The 15,840-nt window shown below is 61.4% G+C and overlaps 1 protein-coding gene across 8 annotated transcripts in view; it reads right to left on the bottom strand.

The window, feature by feature from the left end:
- Positions 1–15,840, bottom strand: part of FMNL1 (formin like 1) — a 64,997-nt gene that overhangs the window by 1,896 nt on the left and 47,261 nt on the right. For 6 of the 8 annotated variants that reach the window (XM_032796921.2, XM_032796924.2, XM_032796917.2 and 3 more), the window contains 16 exons: positions 13,484–13,558; positions 12,077–12,187; positions 11,515–11,664; positions 10,847–10,948; positions 10,134–10,371; positions 9,255–9,581; positions 8,421–8,545; positions 7,785–7,987; positions 6,540–6,774; positions 5,171–5,239; positions 4,612–4,692; positions 3,554–3,683; positions 3,186–3,349; positions 2,631–2,732; positions 2,112–2,201; positions 1,599–1,722 (listed from right to left, as the gene is read on the bottom strand). In XM_032796921.2, the coding sequence (XP_032652812.1) occupies positions 1,599–1,722; positions 2,112–2,201; positions 2,631–2,732; positions 3,186–3,349; positions 3,554–3,683; positions 4,612–4,692; positions 5,171–5,239; positions 6,540–6,774; positions 7,785–7,987; positions 8,421–8,545; positions 9,255–9,581; positions 10,134–10,371; positions 10,847–10,948; positions 11,515–11,664; positions 12,077–12,187; positions 13,484–13,558 (2,326 nt within the window). Of the gene's footprint in view, positions 1–587; positions 686–1,598; positions 1,723–2,111; positions 2,202–2,630; positions 2,733–3,185; positions 3,350–3,553; positions 3,684–4,611; positions 4,693–5,170; positions 5,240–6,539; positions 6,775–7,784; positions 7,988–8,420; positions 8,546–9,254; positions 9,582–10,133; positions 10,372–10,846; positions 10,949–11,514; positions 11,665–12,076; positions 12,188–13,483; positions 13,559–15,840 lie in introns of all 8 variants that reach the window. The other 2 variants (XM_032796918.2, XM_032796925.2) reach the window with 1 other exon arrangement.

Genomic DNA, 15,840 nt, shown 5'->3' with positions numbered 1-15,840 from the left:
AGCCCTTTGCACCTGCCCTGAGGGGGTGAGAGCAGCTCCCCTCACTGGTGCTTTTCACCCCCAGCAGATGCTGGGGCCACGGCCCACTCTGCCATGCAGCCACTGCTGGCTGTGGGGTGGGAGGGGCCTTTCCCATCCAGCCAGCATGGAAGGAAGCAGAAGCGCCAGGAGCCAGGGACATGGCTTCCTACCGCAATGCTTGCCCAGCAGGAGTGGGCCAGCGCCTTGCTGGGCCTCCCTGTTCTGTGCTGGCGCCAAGGGAAGCACGCTGCCTCCTGCACCGATTGGTGAGGCACCCGCAGCTTGTCTAAGCCTCTGCCCTCCCCACACGGACCAGGCCCAACCCTACTGAGCGTGAGCGCAAACAAGACAAAAGCAGCGTGGGCAGGGAAGTGACGCACAGACGGACGTGAGCCCCCAACCTACTCGTGTGCTGGCAGGGGATTGGGGCAGCTGAAAAGCGTCGTCCTGCCTGAAGCGCCCCCAGCTCAGTGGGAACCGGCTGAACTCCCAGCAGGTGTGTGCACAGGAATCTGCTCCGCCAGCCAAGGCAGGCCCAGGCACCCAGCTCCCCAGGCAGGCGTTACCTAGAGCTACAGGGGGCTCTCCTCATTGATGCTGGCCTCGCACAAGAGCCGGGACGAGCGCTTGCCTGTCCGGGCTGTGAAAGGAACTGTCTTCAGCGCTGAGCAGAACGATCCGCCAGAGGCAGCAGAAGGGGGGGCAGAGAGAGAGAGAGAGCAGGAAAGAGCAGCAGCAGGAGGTGAGGCCAAGGATGTGAGAGAGAGACCAAGGTGCATGGAGAGAGCTCAGCCCTGTCCAGCAGCCAGGAGCTCTGCTCGGAGCCGCTGCATCGCTGCGTCGAGCCCCCCACGGGGTGGATGACTTGAGCCTGCCCCCTCAGCTGCTGGGGAGGTCAGTTCAGCCCAAGCCCAGGGGATGGCTCCACTGCTGGCACAGTTCAGGGAGATTTGAGGGGCTGGAGATTTAGGGGCGTTACCGAAAGGCAGCAGGGAGCCTCCAGGAAGAGACGCTCAGTCCCGGCCCTGGCAGCTCTTTGCGCACACACATGCACTGACAGCTACCAGTGCCTAGCACCAGCCTGCTGCACAGATGGGGGGACCCATCCCCAGAGACGATGCAGCTCGCCCCAAGCACGGCAGTGCCAGAGCTGGGCACAGAGCCTGGGAGTCCTGACAGCTGCACCCTGCTCCAGCTATGGCACACCCTCCTCCTGGCTACGCAGCCGACTGGTACCTCCCAGGTGTCAACCCCCTTGAGCCCCAGGGGAGGGGACAGCAGGGGATGGTGCCTTGGGAAGCGAAGCTGGGGCACGGCCCTGTGATTGGCAGCTGGCTGCAGCAATGGTGTGTGCCATATGGCGAAGTATGGGAACAGGGGCGGGGGTTAGTGGTCATGTGACCAAAGAAAACTCATCACAGAGCAGTGGGCTCTTTCTGGTACCCACCTGGCCAGACCCCCGCTCTGCACCAGGTGCCCTGCCTTTGGCCCAGTGGCTACGGTTAGTTCCCTTGGGCGTCAGCCTGTGGGTTCACACCTGGGAGACCCCACTGGTCTCTGAGTCTGTGCCCCCTTACCTGAAATAATATCCTCAATGGCGCCATCTCCTCCCTCGTAAATGAGAGGCTCCTTCACCAGCTGCTTCCTCTTCAGCTCAGCGATCATGTCCATCTGCTGGCGCTTGGCCTTGGGGACAGGAGACTGCAGTAGCCACCGTGGAAAGGAGAGAAGTTAGTGCCCTCAGCCACCTGGCCCCTCACAGACAGTGTCTCCTTCTTCAATAGGAGGAGACTCCAAAGCACTTCACCCACCACAGAACTGCAGCCACCTCTGGGATGGAGCATGGCAGCTGTGTACCAGCACATGGCAGTGCTACACTCTGGGTTATGAGAGGAAGTGAAGAAGAATCCAATGGCCAGGGGAGGTTTTAGGGAGGCAGAACATGGGAGCTGGCAAGAGGCTGGCTCTGACACCCCACCTCCTGGGAAAGGCACCCCAGGCTCCTGAACAAGCACGTGGGACAGGTGCTTGGTGTCATGGCTGTGGGATGATGTGGCGCCCAGCTCGGGGGGTTACAGCTTGGCTCGTACCTTTGGCTCCGGCTTGCTGGGGGAATTGGACTCCACTTCTTTGGCAGCTGCTTCCTCTTTCCTCCACAGCTCGATGTCGTGCTCCACTTTCTTGGGAGGAGAACAGCGTGGGCACTGGTTAGAGGGGCTGGGGCTCTCCACCCCACCGCCCCGGAGGCAGACCCACCCCGCCTCCTGCCTGCGAGGGATCGCAGCAGATGAGCTTGCAAAGCCTGGCTGGAACTGGCCCTGCATGCTGGGCCCGGGGCCAGTCTTTGGGCAGACCCTGCTCGAGCCCCACAGGGTTCCAGCGGCACATGGCCTCTCAGCGCTGTGGGGCTCTGTGCCCGTCCCTCATGGATCCCGGACCCAGTCCGCCCAGCTAACATGCCCTGCATCAGTGGGGTCCACGGGGTCCTTGCTGGCATAAGCCAGACCCAGCCAAAGCCGATTCCCAGGGCTGCTGCCATCCTCTTGCCATGGTCGCCCCACGGGCTGCAGGGCAGCGTGGCCTCTCCCCCTGGCCCCAGGCCCCTTTACCTTATAGGCCTTGACGAAGCGCACAAAGATGGGGAAGAACATGGTGGGGGGGCTGGTCTTGGGGTTCTCGCCGAAGTACTCCACAGCTGACTCATAGGCCTCCTGCCGGCAGGGGGGACCCGTTAGCGCAGCCACCCCCAGGTAGATTCCCGGGCCAGGGTCCTGGAGGCCCCACTCCCATCTCCCTGCTCCCAGGCTGACAACAGCTGGCTGGGGCCAAGGAGTCCTGCTCTGGCTAGGGGTCGACAGCACTACGCAGGAACTCTGCCTGCTTCCCAAGCCTGCCCCCTCAGCATCCCCCCAACCCCCCTTCCCAATGGTGCTCCCATTGGAAGCCTGCTCCAGAGGCAGAGCCCCCCCATTAACCCCACCTGAGCCCTCCCCCTGCACTGCCAACAGGCCTCGGCCTTCCAACCAGGTCCCCTTCCGGGCCAAGTGCGCCCTCAGCTCAGCCCCCACACCAGAGCATCAGCCCCCCGCCTACCCCCCTAGGCAGACTCGGTCCAGCTCCCTCGCCAGAGCATCGGCCCCCCTGGCCTGAGGCGACCCACCTACCTGGGCGGTCTTGCTGTCAGTCTGCAGCTTCTCCATCACCTCAGTGTTGGCCTTCAGGAAGTCCTTGAGCACCTGGCTGTCGTCCTGCCGCATGAACTCCTTGCGGGTCAGCTCCATGCCCCGCTGCAGGGCCCTCATGTCCTGCAACACGCTGTCCAGGGACACTGGGCGGGCAGTGGAGAACGGAGCGTCAGGGCTGCAGGGCCAGGACTGCCCTGATCTCCCAGTCCTTCCTTTAGGGCCCGGCTCCTCCGACAGGCTTCACGCAGCCCTGTCCGGATCAGGGACTCGGCCCTCCAGCTCCACCTCCCCAGGGCTCGGGCCTGGCCCCGCCTGCGGGTACCCTGAGCCCCCACCATGCCCGCTACCTGATCCCGCCTTGTCCAGGAAGTGCAGCTCGGTGTGGAAGCCCGTCAGCTCCGGGTACTTCTCCATGATCACCCGCACGATGTAGTGCAGCAGCGTCTGCTTCCGGTCCGTTGACTTCATCTCCAGCAGCTGGGGGACGGCAGAGTCAGGCTGGGGCCGTGCCCAGGTGGCCACCCCCAGAACCGGCACCCAGCCACCAGCCCCCTGCCGCCCCCACGTGCCCGTACCCAGCTGCCACCATACCCAGCTGCCGCCTAGTGCCCCCCCTGCCCATACCCAGCCGCCACCCTCCGCCCCCTGCCTCATACCCAGCCACCCCCATCCTCATACCCAGCCACCCCCCTTCACCCTCTGCCCCATACACAGCTGCCACCCTCCGGCCCCTGCTCATTACCCCCGCCACCCCTCCTCATACCCACGCCTCACCCTCCTGCCCCAAATACCAGCCGCCACCCCTCCGCCCCTGCCTCATACCCCGCCTCACGCCCCTCCTCATACCCAGCCACCACCCTCTGCCCCCCTAGCCCATACCTAGCCACCACTCTCCGCCCCCTGCCTCATACCCAGCCGCCACCCTCCACCCCCTGCCTCATACCCAGTCGCCACCCTCAGCTCCCAGCCACCAACTACCACCCATACCCAGTCGCCACCACCCACCCTGGCAACCCCCTAAAGCCCACTCCCAGCCAGCACCACTCGTCCCCTACCAACCTCCTGCTTCCTTCAGTTCCCAGCTGCCACTGTCCACCTCCTGCTAGCGCCCCCAGTGCCCACACCTAGCCAGCAGCACCCCTCCCTGGCATGATCTTCCCTCACTGTTCATGCCCTGGCAGCGAAAGCAGATTCTGCAGACCCTCTGATCTAGTGCTGGATTTCCTCACTGGGGCAGACCTGGCTGACAAAGTCAGAAGCCCCCAGATGCCAGCTCCCCACTCCCCCAGTGCAAGACCTGCTGCTTGACCCTTCTCCCCCTTGTCCGGTCACCGCAGGTGACTATCAGGACTCCTGTCCCCAGAGATCTGTGGGCTGAGGGGGGCTCTTCTCCCCAACAACCTACCACATCGAGACTCTGCAGCCGGAAGCCATAGGCCGCTCCACGCTTGCTGCTGTTCATGTAGTTCCCGAAGGCCAGGACGATCTGCAGAGAGATGGCTGCTAACAATCACCAGGCAGGGGCAGGGCTGGGCAGCCCTGCCAGGCTGTGGCTCCCATGGGCAGCTGGGGCCCAGGGCGCCCATCTCTGTTAGCCAAACAGTGGGGGCACCCCCCTGAAGTGGGGAAGTGGCCTGGGCACAGGGCAGGAAGGCACCGAGACTCATCCCAGATACCCAGCCTGGCAGCTCAGGACACCAGCCAACTGGCTGCAGGATGCCTGGGGGAGTCTTTGCACCTAGCCCCTCCCCCTCAGCCTAGCCTGGACCCTTCCCCCAGCCCAGCCCCTGCCCCGCAGCCAAGACAGGAGCCCAGCCCAGCCCAGCCCAGCCTGGGCTCCCCCCGCCAGCCCATGCCCCTAAAGAGCAGTCCCCCTGCCCCACAGGAACTTCTGAGCAAGCCCAGCCAGGCACTGGAACTCCGCTCCCCGCTGGGGCTGCTCCGGTCGGTCCCAAGCCCCTCACCTCCAGGATGCTGCGGAGCTTGGTCGAGGACTTGAGGGACATGGAGGCGGCGATGATGGCGTTGAGTTGCTGCCGGCAGAGGGAGAGGCAGGTGAGAGGGGCCAGCAAGGCACAGCCTGGCTCCAAAGCGCCTGCAGAGACTGCTTCCTGCTCAGCACAAACCACCCCTCCCTCAGCAGCACAAGGCCCCCACGCTGGCCCCACCCCACGCAGGAGTCTCCCCAGGCATCCCCACCAGGGAGCCCCCAACTGTACCCAGAGCTGGGCGCCGAGCCCTGCCCCAAACAAGGATCCCCATCCACCCTGAATGCACAATGCCACGGGTCCCAGTGCTTCCAGACAGCCACCACCACTCAGGCTGGGTTCTGGACCCACTCATCCCAAGGCCCTGGCCCTTGATCGTGACCTGCAGCCCCTGCCACCCCAGCCCTGGGCTCCCCCGGCTTGGCCGCTGTCATGGAGTGGGGGGACTCAAGGTCCTGCACCCCCGGCTTCCTGCCATTCACCGTGACTCTCAGCCAGCCAGTAAAGCAGGTGGTTTATTTAGACGACAGGAACACAGTCCAAGAGAGGCCTTGCCGGTACAAACAACAGGACCCCCTCAGTTAGGGCAATGTGGGGGGCCAGGGAGGCCAGAGCCGCACTGGGAGACCAGAGCCCCATCGGGGCTCCCTTCCATTTCCCAGCCAGCTCCAAACAAACTCCCTCCAGCCTCTCACTCATCCTCCCCCGGTTCCTCCCCCAGCCTTTGTCCAGATTCCCTGGGCAGAGGTGTCACCTGGCCTCCACCTCCCTCCTGGTTCTCATGTTACCTGCTCAGGTATCCTCCCTCAAGGAAAGTCTCCCATCCCCAATGCAGCCAGTCCCAGCCAAACTCCCCTGCAACTTTCCCAGGCCAACACTTCCCACTCAGCATTCAAAGACCACATCAAGAACATTCCCAGTTCCTCACGGCCGCCCCGGCCCTGGGCTCTCCCACTCCATGGCTCAGTTGAGGCACCACCGTCCTGGCGGGTTGCCCTCCTCACTGTCCCAGCCCTGGAGGCGAGCTGCCCATGCAGACGTCCTCCAGTGCACGGGGCGGCTCTGAACTAGCTTCAGATGTACCAAGGCAGTTCCCTGGGTCTTCCGACCCGACTGGGCAGATTGGAAGCCAGATTGGTGAAGAGTAAATGCCTGTGATCCCCCAGCTTTTCTTTGGAGGCCTGCAGTGCTTCTCAGCGTCCCCAAACCCCTGCTTGCTGATCTCATCGAGTCCCGGAGGAGGCCCAGGCGGGAGCGTTCTGACTCATTACCCCTGGCCCCCGGAAGAGCCCCCGCCCAGGTCACTGCAGGTGCAGGCCAGGCGGCCGCCTGCTCTGGCCCATACCGGCATCAGGAGCTGGGCGGTGTCGCTGAAGTTGCCCAGGAAGGTCATGATGTTCATGCGCTCGGCGAGGCGAGGGATTTGGCTGAATTTGATCATGAAGATGTCCTCGTCCGACAGCTCCTCCAGCGGCCGCTGCTCCTTCTCGTACTTGCGGATCAGCGTTAGCTCATATTCAGTGGGCAGGAAGCGCTGCAGCAGCTCCAGGAAATCCAGGCTCAGGCTCTGCAAGTCGTACCTGGGGGAGGGAGGCAAACAGGCCAGTGCAGCATCGCACACGCAGCTACAGCATTGCTAGCCGGGAACAGCCTTCACCGCTCATTTCCTCGCCCTTCCTGCCCCGTTTGGCCTGCGGCTCTGGATAAACTCTGTCCCGCCCGCGAGCTGGCCTTCCCCACGCCCGGCTCGCCCTGAGCTCCTCTCCCCCCAGGGCCATCTGTGTCTCAGCCCTTTCCTCCCTGCCAGCTCATCCCTTGTCCCCATTGGCCAGAGTGGCTGATTCTCTCCATGCTTCTGTGTCCTCCACCCTTGATGTCTCTGCTCCTCTCCCATCACATGGTTTGCCTTGTCAATCCTCACAAGTCACCTTGACTCCCCTGCCTCTCCAGCGACCGTCTCCTCTCCAAGTGCCTTGAACGCAGTGTCTGCAAAGGCTGGCTGCAGTTCTCCACTCCCATCACAGGGAATTCACCAGCACAGCTACCGGTGCTACAATTACCCAGTAAGTTTCCCCATGTAGACAAGCCCTTAAACCCGCTCCAGGCCATCTCTCACCCCTCACACGCCATCAAATCAGCAGGGCCGCACAGAGAATTCTGGGGGCCTGGGGTCTTCAATGGCAGGGGGCTCCCGCTTCAGCGGTAATTTGGAGGCAGAGGGGGTCCTTCTGCTCCAGGACCTGCCGCTGAAGTGCCCTGAAGACCCGCGGCAGAGGCCCCCCGCTGCTGAATTACCGCCAAAGTGGGACCCACCGCCGAAGTGCAGCCGGGTCTTCGGTGGTAATTTGGTGGTGGGGAGCCCCCGCCGTGAGTCTTCGGGGCACTTTGGCAGCAGGTTCGGCTTCGGCAGTAATTCGGTGGCGGGGGGTCCTTCCGCCCTGGAGTGGAAGGACGCCCCGCTGGCGAAGACCGAGAGCAGAAGAAGCGTCTCCTCCCACAGGCCCTGGCTCTAGACCCTGCAGCCAGGCTGTGTCCAAGCCATGTGCTCCTCACAAGCTGCCCCATCTCCTGCCAGCCCCGGGGTACTCACGTCTGGATGGCCTTGCAGATGCTGTCGATGCTGAGGCCACCCTTGCGGAGTGTGATGGCCAGGTTCTTGGCTCGGTTGGACTCGATCAGCGTCACCTTGCTAGGGGCCTTCTGAGCAGCCTTCACCTTCAGGGTGCTGATGTCTAAGCTGGGGCCCTGAGCTTTCGTCTTGAACTGCTCCTCAAAGTCGTTCATGTCCAGTTCCTGCGGGGAGGGGAGCGGAGAGGAGAGGCAGAATGCAGCAGGACAGAGATGGAGAGAGGGAGGGAGAGCGCCAGCACAATGTGGGGGAGTGCAAGGGAGGTGGGGAGCCCGTTCCTCTAAGGCTGGGCTGGCTTCCTACTGGTGACATCCATGAAACTGTCCCAGCACTAGAGAGCCCCTCTCCAGGGTGCTGAAGAGCCTCCTCCAGCCACCTTTCCCAGCACGCTGGCAGGCAGGAGGCTCTTCTCTCTGCTGTCCCATCTCATCTCTCTGGGCTGGGAGAGGAGGCTGGGCTGTGCTAGGGCTGGGTGCTCCAGTTTCGTGGCACCAGGCTACCAGTCCAGCCTGCAGGCCGTTTGGGCAGTCTCCACGCAGCACAGCTCAGAGCCTGCTCCGCCCCTCAGCCCATCCACCCAGGGCAAGGCAGCCTCACCTGCAGGACCTTCTCGTCGTTGAGCTCGTTGAAGATGGTCCCATTGATCTGGGTGGGTTTCAGAGCCACCCAGTTGAAGATGGGCATTCTGAACTTGGTTTGAATCGGCTTCTTGATCTTGACAGCTAGCGGGGAGAGGGAGGGAGAGGAGTGGGCTGGAAAGCGTGCCGTGAGCGCCCACAGAACCAACCTGCGGTGCCAGGACAACTGGGACCTCACAGCTCCTCCAACACCATCACAAAGCTTGTGGAAGGGTTTTCACGCCGCCATGAGAGCACAGCCCAGCTCTTATCGAGCTAGTGCATTGTGGGCAATCTCCTTTCCCTGGAGCATGGCTTTGCCACCAGAGGCAAGGCAGCAGATGGATCCATGTTCCGATCCAGTTGGCAGAAGGGCAGGGACCAGGCTAAGTGGCCAGGACCTGAGCTAGAATGGCCACGGGTGTGATACTGAGTTAGATGGACCCATGGTCTAACACAGGCCAGCAAGGGGGTTTCATTGCTAGGTCTGGGGGTCAGACTGGCCCCAGGTCATTTTCAGCTGAAGGCTGTTTGGGGATGGCTGTGAAGTGATGGGTGAGATCAGTCTCCACATCACACCCAAACCCATTCCTCTGGCTGGCCCAGCGGAGGCTGAGGGCTGTCAGGACCAGGGGACTAACCGTCTCTTTTGTGCTGTAACTGATGCTGGCCAAGCTACGCCTGCTCTGTGGATAACCAGGGGATCCGTCTCCCCAGGGCACCTCTGGCCCCTCTGCCCAGCGCTGTGCTCTGGCTCTCACCCTGCACACGCCATCCCACATGGACACCATTGCGTCTCAGAAACTGGACTCACCTGAACTGGCTGCTGTGGTTGGGCCACTGACCTCTCCAGCTGGCATTCCCAGGGGTGGGGGCGGAGGGGGAGGAGGGGCTGGGCCACCTTCCACTGAGAGGGGAGGAGGTGGTGGGATTTCGACCCCGGGAAGAGGCGGGGCAGGCGGAGGTGTGTCGCTCCCAGGAAGGGGTGGAGCTGGAGGGGGTGCAGAAGGTTGGGCTTGCTGCTGAGAAGGCAGGTTGGCAGAGCCAGTGTCTTCAGTGTGGGGCAGTGGGGGAGGCGGAGGAATCGTCTGGGCAGCAGCAGGGGACGGCAGTGGGGAGCAAATGGAAGGAGATGTGAAATCTGCAAAGTAAGAAAGAGAAATGTCACCCATCCACCCTGCCAGCAATGGAGTGACTAGGCTCAGCAAGAGGCAGAGGCATTTGTCCCAAGCCACTGACCCGCTGAGTGACCTTTGGCAAGTCACCGTCCCCCTCTGTGCCTCAGTTTCCCCATTTGTACCATTGGTGTATGATGCTGACCCTCCTCTGTAAAATGCTTTCAGATCCTCAGCTGGGAGGTGCAGACAGAGTGCTTTGAAACGTATCTGTGCAGCACCTGGCACGGGGCCCCGATCCCAGGAAGCGGCCCGTGTGCACAATGGGAAGAACACAGGCAGCCGATGGGCAGCAGGGCCAGCACCAGCATGAGACTCTTGCTGTGGGGATCCAGCCCTTTGAGGGCTCTGGGGTTTGCAGCTCCAGCCGGGACAGCCCAGAGGGGAGGAGCACAGGGCTGGGACATGGTGGCCCAATGTTCAGATCCTCACTCCCAATGCTGGGGTCCCAGCCTAGGACCCCTGACCCCATCCTATTAACCCCTGCAGCCCCCAGCTACGCTGCCCACTGAAGGTACCTGTGCTGGTAGAGGCGGAGGCTTCTACAGTATCCGTGGAGACTGCTGTGGTTTCCATGACAACAGGGACAATCTCGATGGCAACGGCTCCCTCTGGCCCACGCAGGATCCGGACTAACCCTTTCTCCTCCAGCTCCTCCAGCTTCTGCTCCAAGGCCAAGAGCCGGGCATCCGCCAGCCTCTGCTGCTGCTGCTGCGGCGGGGAGCTGGCTTGGCTGCTGGATTCGCTGAGCCGCTCCTGGGCAGACACACACAGCACAGCGGGCATCAGTCTCATCCTGCCCCCCCCGGCAGAGGGACCTGATCTCCTGTGTCTCGTGCAGGAGCCAGCAGGGACGAGCCTGCCTGAGAGATCCAGAGAGGGGCGGGGGGATCATCCACGAACAGAGAGCCACCACCTTGCCCCCCCGATCTCCGGCACTGGCAGCTCGGTGCTGGGAGCCCACCTACAGCAGGAGGCCCCAGTCCTAGCACCGCCGCGCCGGGAGAGGAGCCACTTGGGGAGGCTGGCAGCAGCATTGCAAGATCTCCATGTAGGAACATCTCCCCACTGGAACGCCCACCATTCTCCAGAACCAGCCTCTCCCCGTCTCCCTGCTCCCATACCTCCCCCACCCCACCCGACACCTCTCCCACTGCCCTCTGCACCTTCCCACTTGGCTGCTCCCCACCCCTAGCTTTGGTGCCCCCCCTCCCTTCCCCACTGGTCTCACCCGGAGTGTCTCTACTTCACGGCGCTTCTGGTTCAGCTGTTTCTCCAGCTCCGCGATCTTGGCCATTGACTCATTCTCCGCATCCTGGAGCTTCTCTGTGAGCTGCGAGAGGAGTCAGCATTCAGCCAGTCCCCCATGAGCGGGGCCATGGGGTGGGCCAGGGCACGGGCTCCCAACATGTGGAGGGAGGAGGGAAGTTGCAGATGACACAGTCCCAATGCCAGGAGCAGGCGTGTGCAGCAGACCACCTCCTCTGTACCATGCTGGGAGCCCCCTGCCCAGGAGAAAAGTCCCAGTGTCCCCCCTCCAGCAGCAAGCCCAGGCCATGGGGAACCCCTGGGCTAAGCGGCAGAGTCAGCATACTCAGTCAAAGCTCCTGGGCTGATAGAGCTACAGGCAGCATGGAGGCCTTATTCCCTAGCACCTAACATTGGCCAAAAACTGGAACAGCAGGGACCAAAGCAACCAGCCCTCCTGTCCCGGAGCTGGGCGGTGCTAGGGCCATGGAGGAGCAGCCCTGGAATCCCTTCCCGCTGTCAGGTCACAGAGACACGCTGAGCACATGGCAGTGTTTTCCTGCCCATACGCAGATCAGCACCTGCAGACGCCCTTAGCAGGAATGGCTCCTCGCTCCCTACCTGCCCTGGCTGGTGCCCCAGGGCCCTCACCTGCCCCACTTGCTCCTGGAGGTCCTCCATGTGCTCCAGCACAGCATTCTTGGTCTCTGTGTCCTCCAGCAGGGCGCCCACGTCGAAGATGTTATCCAGGTACGCCTGGATCTGCACCTGCAGCTTGTCACTCTCCGTGTAACGCAGCCTCTGTCACAAGATAGCAAGGATCCCCATTCAAAGCCAGGCCCAGCCCAGCCCTTAACCCTACCGGGGAGCATCGATCATTCTCAGCTGAATGCGCAGCCACCCACACCTCCTCTTCTGGGGTCTCCGCGCAGCCTCCGGAAACACCCTGCTCCTCCTCTGGAATGTGGCTCTGGGGAAGAGGGAGCCAGAGGACCCCAGTCCTAGCCAGTCCTTCTCTGTCCCAGCATTTCCAGGCTGCGTGGCCGATAGCCCAGGCTGGGATGTCACACGTGGCACGTGTGAACAAGGGAGATGGCTGTAGACAGAGGATGTCCCTCATTGAGAGGACAATGGCTAACACCTCCAGTGATCAGGGCGTACAGACCAGCCCTCTCTCCCCTCCCTCAGAACTCAGTGGTCAGAGCGGCCTCACCTCCAGATACTCATCCAGCCCCAGGTGAGTGAACTCGTATTGCAGGAAGACGCGGAAGTTCATGTTCTCCACCGAGTGCACCACAATGTTGATAAACTGCATGCAGGCCACCTGCCGGGGAGCCCCAGGGTTAGCACCAGAGCCTCTCCTTCCACCAGGGCAAGCAGCGGGCAGGAGGCAGCGAGATACAAGCAGAGACACTACAACCATCAGTGAGCAGCGCCAGAAGCAGTCGCCTGGCCACCCAATCTTGTGACCTTGCCGCTAGAGGGTCTCATGTTAGGCACAGAACCCAGCGTGAACATGCATGAGATGGCGTTTCCCACTGCTAGCCCACTAACGCGGCTGCAGAGTGCTTTACAGAACCAGCAGAGAGGGGGCCCACGATCAAGCAAGTCAGCGCAGAGAAGAGAACCCTGGCGTCCTGCCACCCGCTCCAGAACACTGTCTCCCTTAATTAGAGCTGAAGAAATCACTGGTTGGTTTTGTTTGGTGGCTAAACCCTAAATAAATAAATAAATAAATAAATAAATAAATAACTCATTTTGTTTCAAACCAAAGTAGGTTTTTTTCATTTTTTTCTCAGTGAAACAAAAACCACCACAACGATATCACTAGCGCTGAATGCAACACTTGGAATGCCGACTTGAAACAAAAACGGCAACCTGGTTTGTTTAGACATTCGCTAAACCTTTCTTGCTTTCAGGCTTTCTTGTGCCTGAAACTATTCACCGTGTTTGGCCCAAATTCTGTGCCCCGAAAAAGGAATTTTATGGTGAATTTACTATTTGGCAAAAAAGTGTCACCCAGCTGTACTCTGACGCTTAGTGGGAGGAGAGGAGGCAAGGCCAGAGCCAATACAGCTGCTGGACACAGGGAAAATCAAGCCTCAAAGACCCAGTCAGTGAGGCTCATGGCCTTTGGAACGGCCCCCTGCAAGCTCTGAGCGAGACCCTCCAGACTTAAAGGGGCTTAGAGTGCAATATATAAACTACTGCCCTCTAGTGGTTTGATGTCTATGCACACTAAAAGCCCTATTACAACTGACACCAAATGGCATTCACCTGTAGTTCAGGTGGCAGAGGCCTGGGAGTGAGATTACAGGTTCCTTCCTCTGCATCACACACATGTGGTTTAACAGAGGGCCGATGGCCGTGTGTGGAGCCCTGGATCCACCCCAGGGGCAGTGGGACATGGCCACCTAGAGTGACAGGTGGAAGGAAGGAGGCGCTGCAAACAGCTCTTTCCTGCACTAAGCAGATGGAAAAACGAGCCAAGTCTTCACATCACACGATCCCCAATCACTCAGGCAGCAGCAGCATGTTATGGATGGTTTGGGGGATGGGGCAGGTGAGGGGGCTGCCTGGCCCCCGACGTCACTTCCCCCCACCCACCCCAAATGCTCACCATGAAGTCAATGTTACTGTCCTCATTTCGGAAATACTCCATCAGCTTCTCAAAGCGATTCTTCTCTCCGCAGACCTGTGGGCAGGAGCAGAGTCCACTCAGCATGGGTGGGTTCTGTGCCATGGGCTGCTCCCTGCCCTGCAGAGAAGTCACCCAGCGAGGGAGCTGGGCCCAGACAGTGCCATCCTGCTGCCCTAGAGAGCAGTACGGTGTCTGCCCCGCTGCCAGGCCCAGTCCAAAAGGGGAGTGGGAGCGTTGCCGTGCCCGGAACGTGAGTGGGATGCAAGTGTACGTGAGAGGGTGCATATGCATGACTGAGTGTGCCAGAGCAGACACCCCACTCCACTGGCCTCGCCCCAGCGTAACCCCACCCCTCACCACAGCCTGTTTCAGCTCAGAGCACAGCACACACGGCTCTGAGCCCTCGGCAGCCCGTCTTCTGTTCCAGGGCTTGCGGGACTGAGATTTTCCTGCACTCCTAGAAATGAAGGCAAAGGCAGCTGGGGAAAAAGGGGGGTAGATTCCCCAAGGGATCTCCAGCTCCTCCACCCTGCTACATTACTCCAGTAGGTCAAAGCCTCCCCAAGGTAAGGGCCCATGCGGTGCCCAGCACATGGGGCCTGCTCTGTGACCAGGCTGCCAGACGCTGCAGTACAAATCCTGGATAACAACTCAGCCCAGGATGGAACTCCAATAACTGGCATCGCTCTACCACTAATGCCAGGCCCAGCTGACCAGATGGCTCAATAAAGCCGACGCATTGCTGCTCCGTGACAGCGACCCAGAGCGGGAGAGGGATCCCTGCACGTGGACATGGCCAGGGCATACCAGCAGGCAGCCACACGGCGATTCCTGGAATCCCAGCTGCAAAGGGATGGAAACGTTCAGTCCATTTCAGGTACCCCTGGGCAGCTCCCTCCATGAACCTGGTGGAGGCCAGGCCAGGCCCTGGGAAGAGCCAGGATGGGGACATGAGGTGGGGTGACCTGGGAGCTAGAGCCAGAGAGAACCGCAGGGTGTGTCTGAGTCCAGCAGTCTCCTTGGTTCACCACGGTCCTGCCCAGGCCCCTTCCCCACCAGGAGAGACGCTGCAGCTCAGAACAGGGCCCCATGAAGGTTGGAGCCTTTGGGTCCAGCTCCAGCGCTCGGTCTTTCACCTAACGCCCGGGCATGAGGACGTGGGCAGGGTCTAGCCCTCAGAGACACTGCCTTGCGCTAGGCAGGACTTCTCTGGTTAGCGATGCCTGCACCATCCTACCCCTGTGTAGTGCAGGTGAAGTGCCCAGGCCACAGGACACCACAGGATCTGGGCCCTGGCAGTCCAGCCCTGGCCAGAGCCAGCTGATAAGGGGAGAGAATTGGGGGGTTGTGAAAAATTACCTTCTTCCAGCTGCTCCCTGGCTCTCATTTCTCTACTGTTCCCTGCAGGGATGTGCGCCCCCCATGGCCCATCCTGCAGTGCCAGCAGCGGCTCGGAGAACTCAATCAATACATTAATTAATATCAACTCCCCTCGGATAGCACCTTCCAGCTGAAGCTCACTCTATAGGCACTGGAGCCTCATGCCCCCTTTGAGATGGGTCAGTTTTATTATTCCCATTATGCAGATGGGGAAACTGAGGCATGGAGTTGGGAATGGTCTTGCCCACGGTCACCCAGCATGCTAGCAGCAGAGCCAGGAACAGAACCCAGGTGTCCTGGCTCCAAGCGCAGCCATAGCTGGGATGCAGTGATAGGAGAGAGACAGCACCGATAGCTGCTGAAACGGCCATGCTAGCGAACTGAAACCCAAGTCACTCAGCCAACGGCGCCCCCCGTGTCACAGCCCCCACTGCTGCAGACTGTGCTCTGGCTCGCTGGCCTGTCTGCAGCGTGAGGGATCAGGTCCGCTCCCCTCCATTCATCGCTCGGATGTCAGCTTGGGTTCCCATCTCCCACCCAGCTCCCTGCTGCTGCGCCCGGGAATTCAATCCAGCCTGCAGCCCATGTCACCCAGTCAGCCCTGTGTTGGAGACCCCTTGTAGGGTTACAGCAGCAACAGAGCGACAGCTGGGGCAGCTCATTGCCAGGCACTGCCAGCCCTGCCTGAGCACCGTGTTGCTGACGCTCCCCGCGCGGAACAGCCGCCACTTGCCCCAGCAGCCGCAGCGCGGGGCCCTCGGCACGTTGGCTCTGTCCCACCGGGGAGAAGGTAGACCAGCAAAGGGCAATAGCAGGACACGGCCCCGGGGGCTGCCAGGCAGGACAGAGGGACACTGGCAGCACTATGCAGGGGGCAGGGCTAGTCTGGGGGCAGGGCTAGGCTGGGGGGCAGGACAGAGGGACACTGGCAGCACTATGCAGGGGGCAGGGCTAGG

The sequence above is a fragment of the Chelonoidis abingdonii genome, chromosome 21 (genome assembly GCF_003597395.2).
Source record: "Chelonoidis abingdonii isolate Lonesome George chromosome 21, CheloAbing_2.0, whole genome shotgun sequence".
Taxonomy (NCBI): Eukaryota; Metazoa; Chordata; order Testudines; family Testudinidae; genus Chelonoidis; species Chelonoidis abingdonii.
The sequence above is the reverse complement of the archived record's forward strand: the minus strand, read 5'-3'. Positions and strand labels throughout refer to the sequence as shown.